Below are 7,365 nucleotides of genomic sequence, written 5' to 3'. Positions count from 1 at the left end.
TCCTCCCTGAGAGGTCTGCTCACTGGCACAAGACCTTATATGGAAAAGGTCTGCAAAGCTGTGGGTCAGTGGATATGGAACTGTTAGCAATGATCTGTGTGGATGAAACAGTTTAGGACACTGACTCCATCCCTGTCTCTCTTACATTAGCTGTCAGACGTCCACTGGCAAATAACAGAGACATAAATCAAGAACGTCTGTGTTGATGGTCAAAGGGCTGAAGCATCTATATCGTCTACAACATCAACTCAACATCCTCAACGTGTGGAGGGAGACACTAGCAGTGTTTTTGATGAAGCACATGCCATTCTGCTGTATTTTAAAAGGTTGTTAGACACATACGTTTACCTACAGAAGTAAGCAATAACTAATTCAGAGACGGATTCAATAATAGTCCATAATGCATCAGACTGTTTTTTTATTGTAGCATAGAAGCTAAAATTTTTATAAATTCAAATGTTCATAATTTAAAGTTTACCCAGTTAGCTTTTATCTATGCTGAAAACATGACACAATAACATGTGTCCCGCTCCTGCTGTTTGATCCATCGGTGTTTTAACTGTGTTTGGTGAACATAAGAATGGTTTATATGAGCTTTTAGATGAGTTTCTGACCTTTCTGTGAGTATGCAGCATGTGTTTGTTAAAGTTAGACATGGTTTTATGATGGGGGCGACAGTGAAGAAGACATTTAGGAGAAGACTAGCCACGTTACAACTTCACAGGCGCTGGATAAGTGATCCTGCTGAGATTGTTAACTGCATTATATGACGCGGAAACTCATCATTTATTCCAATGTCAAAAGCTGTTAGCTTGTCATAGGAGTCCATATGCTATAAATAACTGGTCCCTGGGACACAATAAGATCTTCTCCGAAGTCTTGTTCCTCTCCGTTGCTCTACACCCTCTGGGTCTAGATGTGACGGAACCTCCTGAACCATGTCTCGAATAACATGCAGTCCAGCCAATCTGCACCTCTCCAGGCACAATTCCTCCTTGGAGTCTGGAAATCCTGCAGGCAACCTTTTTGGCATCATCTTAAAATGTATTTCTCAGTCTTAAAGGCAAGGCCATTTTGAAGACCTAAAACAAGAAAACCAAAAATGCATGTTCGTCCTCCATAAAGCAGTTGAGGCAGCTCTGCTGCAGCAGAGGCTAAAAGTAAGGCTGCCCCATGTGACCAGGATGATTAAGAGATGGAATCATTTTGTTTTTATATTAAAATGTTATTGTATTGATATTGATTGGTAACGAAGGTCAAAGTTTATGACAAATCCCGTGAGACACCGGCGGGTCGATATTTACTCGTCCGCAAGAGGTCGCTTGATTTTAAAACGTAACCGGCAGTCGTCATACGCTGCTTGTACAAATGTGGTGGTTTTTTCGAGGAGGACAGTCTCCCATTGTGATCACATCCATGCATTTTTAAAACACTCACTCACGGTAAAACTATGTCGTGTCACAATAAAATACTCATCAGTCCTTTGAGTTATGAGCTTGTACATGATGTCTGTACAACAAACATGTTTTTTGGCACAGTGTTTGCAGATGCATTGTTTTAAAAGTAGCCTGGGGGGGGGCTGTGCTTACTTTTACAATGTGGTGCGGCAGAGTGTGAATTGATATGAAAGGTAAATTATTGGAAACGTGCTGCACAGAGATGCGCTGTATGAAAGTGTGTGTGTGAATGTGTGAATTGGCAAAACTGTATAGTGTAAAACAGCTTTGAGTGCTCATCAAAACTAGACAAGTGCTGTATAAACATAAATCATGACCATGTATAGTGTTCTGGTAACATGTTACTGGAGTGTAAATAAAAATGTATACCTGGTCAAGCTGTATTCAAGGCCAGTTCATTTCAATAAGGTTTACATAGGTTACTAACTAAAATGCATCAGCAACAAGGTTTAATATCATGTTTAATAAATGAAGTGCTTTAGTTATAAATACGTCATATGTACTTATAACAGCAGCAGAGACAGGTGTTTGTCAAAGATGATGTTTAGGTCAAAGGTAAATCAACAGTCAATACCAGTTAGTGTGGATGTATTCAGTTTACCTTTTTACCACCAAACCAAATAAATAGACTACAAATATTTAATAATACACGTTAGAAAACAGAATCTAAGCCGTGGTCTAACTAATCATATCATGTGGGCTAAGTTTTCAGAGGCTGGACTGTCAGCAGTGATTTATTTCTTTATTTCTTTAATATTCATTAGGGCCTATTGGTGCACACTTACACCAACATGTGCACCTGAATGTGCGGATAGGCTATTAAAATTTAATGTTGGTCAATTGACCAATGGGAAGCATTGAAAGCAAATCAATTATTAATGCGTTAATGTCTGATGTTAAGTAATTGTGTCCCAGCGGCTTTTAGAAGGAGATCAAATCATTTGTCATTTAATTTTTGGTGCGGTTTGTGTCGTGGAGCAGCACAAATGTGCTCGTTATTTATGATCTACAATGAAACATATTTCATCCATTTGTTCTAATAAAGTTTTCCATACATATCCCCCCCAATTTGGAGCAGCTGCAGGAGCCATTGATCATTTCCGGACTCATTAATATTTTTAATGAATGTAATAATGACTTATTTATCTGCAGTTTTAACATGACGAAAGTTGAAGTGTGCGGTGGCTTCTTCAGTCGCGAAACAGTGGTGACATATTCCAGCGTGTTCGGCTCACGTTAGTCCTCACGAAAACTAATGAAAATGCAGCACACTCTGCAGCGTGTCATCACTCTGGGCATGAATTAATAACGAGCCGCTTTACTACAGTAAATACGGTCAACATCAATACTCATTTTTCACTGATTTATAGAAGAACTCTCAAAGCCATTAGTCCACTTATTATACATGACTACATTAAAAAAAACACATTTAAACAATTTCAAAATACATTTTTAAATGTGTTTGTGTGTGTGTGTGTGTGTGTGTGTGTGTGTGTGTGTGTGTGTGTGTGTGTGTGTGTGTGTGTGTGTGTGTGTGTGTGTGTGTGTGTGTGTGAGTGTGCGTGTGTGTTCTTGTACTTGGTTGGTTTTTAACCAACAAAGTGAGGTCATTTTTACAGAGTGAGGACATTTTGGTCGGTCCTCACTTTGTTTTCATTGAAATCACTTCCTTGGGTTGCTATAACATGCTAAACTCAATTTGTCAAAAAAAAATAAAAAAATGTCAACTTTTGGATGACATAGTATAGTATGACGTTTTTGTCAAATTTTGTACCAAAAATTTTTGGTCAAATCGTTTTTTCAAATTTTGGTCGACATAGTATAGTTTGACATTTTTGTCAAATTTTGGACCAAAAAAATAGAAAATAAAAAAGTAAAAAAAAAAATCGAAAACGTTTTCCAGCCCTTTTTGCTCTGGGGCTCCACCTGCAGACATTTTATGGTACTGCAACCAGTAGTTCTATATAGATGTCATTCTTGAAGTAGATATTTGTAATTGTGTTGATTTATAAAGTGGAAATGCTGGTCCTCAGTGTGCAGTAAGTTCAATAATGTGTGTGTGTGTGTGTGTGTGTGTGTGTGTGTGTGTGTGTGTGTGTGTGTGTGTGTGTGTGTGTGTGTGTGTGTGTGTGTGTGTCACTGAGGCCTATAAAGTCACATACAAGTCACTTAGTTATGAACATGATCTGTAGCGAATGTGAGTTTGATCAGACTTGAACACACACACACACACACACACACACACACACATATAAGCGTGTATGATGTGGGAGCTCCACGGTCTGTAGAGCGTTTGAGAATCTAGTGATGCCATAAATTATATCGCATCATTAAAACAGTATTTTCATGAGCAAGTTTTTCAATATTACTTGAAAATAAAGGACTATCTTATCTTATCTTAGAGGGGTGCTTTCTGTTTTAAGGTATTTAGGAACAGAGAGAGAGAGAGAGGGGGGGGGGCGGTACACTGCCACTAGATAACTTCAGGACTCATTTGTGCGGCGCGTGGATCGTGGAGCAGGTAATGTTCCTCGCGCCGGAGCGTGAGGGGGAGCGCGCGGCTGCAGTCATGGACCACATGGGTTTACTGGGGGCGCATCTAGAGCAGCACGCGCACGTGGAGCCGATCAGTTTTGGCATCGATCAAATCCTCAATAATGTGGAGCAGAGCTGCATGCTGGGTACGAGAATGCACGAGCCGGACTACGGACACGCGGCCTACAGCGGTAATGGAGGCGGCGGTGGCGGGTTCGTGTGCGCGAACACCGGCTACAGCGGCGCAGGCAGCGCGTGCGGTGCTGCTTATCACATGAACATGGGTGTCAACGTCAACGTGAACGGGACTAACGCAAACGTGGCCGGGGTCATCCGTGTCCCCGCGCACCGGCCTCTGCACGGGGGGAATCCTTCCCTCGCGCCGGGCAGCGGAACCATGAACAACCTGAGCGCGCTCACTTTCCCCTGGATGGAGAGTAACAGACGCTTCACCAAAGACAGATTCACAGGTACAATATATTAGAATATATTGTGTGTGTGTGACAGTTTTATCACTTGTAATATAGTAGTTGAAATAGTAATGGATTATTATTATTTTCTTTTTATTATTATTATTTTTTCAGCTTCTGTCTCTTTGCATCATTTAAACGAAAAGACGAAATTGTTATGTTGACTCAAAAAATGTAAATTACATAGAAACCTATTATTATTTACATAAATGTCGATGGGTTTTTTGCAAAAAAAATATATATATATTTAAATGAATAGAAAGGATTGATTTTTTTAATAATGTATATTATGATGAATGGTGTACAACATTAAATAATATTTAATGGCCTGTCGCCTCTGCTGTGCTTCCTGCATCATTCCCTGCTTTCAACTGTCCTGTCCTCTCCCGCCCTGTGTTGTCCAGTGTCTCTCTCCCCCCTCACCGTCACGCGTCGTGTGGGTCATCCCTATCAGAACCGGACGCCTCCTAAGAAGAAGAAGCCGCGGACGTCGTTCACGCGCCTGCAGATCTGTGAGCTGGAGAAACGCTTCCACCGGCAGAAGTACCTGGCGTCTGCTGAGCGCGCGGCTCTGGCCAAAGCCCTGAAGATGACCGACGCTCAGGTCAAAACCTGGTTCCAAAACAGACGAACCAAATGGAGGTGAATCATGTTTAATTTGACAAGATTGTTGTTATTGTTTTCCTTTTGCAGGGCAGTTTATTTGTGTTTCATTGTCTCTAATATTGCTTGTGTACATGTGTATAAGCTGGTTGTATAATTAAGTGAGGTTTAGGTCTAAAATTAGGATTTTTGTGTAAATGTGTGCAGATAAAGGGACAGTATCTTTTTCAGCTTCCTTTCAAATTTAAATATCAGAGTAATACAATCTCGAATGTAATGTTCTCCAAAAAAACAGATTTTTTTTTCTTTTTTTTTGAAGAAAAGGAATAAACATTCTTATGTCTGCTCAATTATGGTTGTTTTTGTAATTAAAATGTTTTAAGTATTAAATAAATTAATATTTTCGAAGTAATGAAACACGGACCTATTTGAATGTGTTCTTCAAAAATGATTCGTGTATTCAGAACATTCTGGAGGTTTTATATGAGAAGAGATATATGAAGCTAGTATAGTGCACGAGATTATGCACGTGTGTAGAATGATGTGTCACTTTTTCACAACAGTTTGTGGAAATAAAAGTTCAGTGTTAAATAAGAGCAGGGCATATACATAATATACTTATATATTACAATCATACTGAATGTCCCTTTATTCATTTATTTTTGTAATAATTATTATTATTCTAATTATTGAATGCATATCATTATAATACAATATTTAATATTGGCTTTTATTGCAGTCGGTAGACTGAATTTGTCTATAATTTAAATGATATACATGTTTCACATTATTTCATTAACAGAGTAGGTGAATAGCATATCAACCATCTTTCACACACATATATCATATATATTATATATACATGTGTGTGTGTGTCCGCGCTTTACACTCCACGGTGTTTCCTTGTGTCTGCAGGCGGCAGACAGCAGAGGAGCGCGAGGCCGAGCGGCAGCAGGCCAACCGGATCTTAATGCAACTGCAGCAGGAAGCTTTTCAGAAAACCATCAACCAGCCGGTGACCCCGGATCCGCTGTGTCTGCAGAACAGTTCTCTGTTCGCCCTGCAGAACCTGCAGCCCTGGACCGAGAACACCGCAAAGATCAGCAGCGTGTCATCGTGCGAGTAAAGAGTGATAAGAGTGAGCAGAGACTCGGGCACAGCTCCAGTGTCCACGGGCGGACCAACGTCTGCTGTGGATCCTGCACAGACTGCAGTATGGGAGAGACTTTTTTTTATTTTTTCAAAATGAGCACAGTCTCTGTGTGAAGAGCAGAGCATTTATTATTTATTCGCCTTGTGAATAGAACCTTTGACTCAACTGCAAAATCACTGTCGATGCACCTGCAAACTGAAACAAACACGAACACGCGGCAGCATTTAAATGACCACGTTTATTATTTATACACATAAAAGCACCTGAAGGCCACAGTGAACGACAGGGGAGATAAAACACCATAGTGATGTGCAACTACTTTGATTTTTGATTATTATTTCCTCATATTTTTATACAAATGTTTTTCAAACTGTATTTTCCTATTTCGGTGGGGGGGGGGGGGGGAGGGCCAATGATGAAACATGTGTTTCCATCCTTAGAAATTTCAGTATTAAATCCACAACAAATGATTTGACTGCAGGGATTTGACAGAATATTTTGATAATGGATTCACCACTTTAGTCCTTTTTCAAACAGAAATGTCAAACATTTGCTGCTCTTTGTCTTCATCACATATCACATATGTTATATAATTATTATTATTATTATTATTCCAGGCCTTTTCACAACCAAGTGTCAGGTTATACACAGTCATTTTAATTTGTTATCACTGAACTGTTTTGTAACAAGTTTAAAAAATAAGCTTTTATTTTGCTTTGTGGTAAAAACATATTTTAACCATGTGTTTACTTTTAATGATACATTTCACCACCAACAGTAAACTTAACAGAATCAGCCAAACCATGTTTAAATAAACTTGGTTGGTGCACACTAACGGAACTTGTAAAAATATTAAAATAACAACACAGTTGTTAGATTGAAGGATATTTTGTAAAAATCTTTGCAAACAGTTGAAAATGTTTGTCTCCACCTGAACAATTGTCAGCATATTACACACAAACTTGTCGTATATAAATCTGTCAAAACAATTTATTTTTGCTACTTGACCTGAAAATGCTGCATGTAAATAAGATTTAAAATAAATAAATAAAAGGAGCAAGAAAATCCTGAAAGTAAACAATGTGAAATGCATATGAAATGTTTTAATAATAAAAAGAGAAAATAATTGGAAGAAAATTATAATTTA

The 7,365-nt window shown here is 38.9% G+C and overlaps 1 protein-coding gene across 1 annotated transcript; it reads left to right on the top strand.

Moving 5' to 3' along the window:
* Positions 1–4,026: 4,026 nt before the first annotated feature.
* On the top strand, positions 4,027–6,191 carry tlx1 (T cell leukemia homeobox 1; the record flags this gene model as incomplete). The annotated part of the gene is made up of 3 exons (XM_083897228.1): positions 4,027–4,462; positions 4,867–5,104; positions 5,981–6,191. 3 exons carry the CDS (start codon positions 4,027–4,029, stop codon positions 6,189–6,191), a joined length of 885 nt encoding a protein of 294 aa, XP_083753354.1.
* Between the last annotated feature and the right edge of the window lie 1,174 nt (positions 6,192–7,365).

Source organism: Microchirus variegatus, assembly GCF_963457635.1.
Source record: "Microchirus variegatus genome assembly, chromosome: 11".
Lineage (NCBI taxonomy): Eukaryota > Metazoa > Chordata > Actinopteri > Pleuronectiformes > Soleidae > Microchirus > Microchirus variegatus.
Note: the sequence above shows the minus strand (reverse complement) of the source record. Positions and strands in the feature narration are given on the sequence as shown.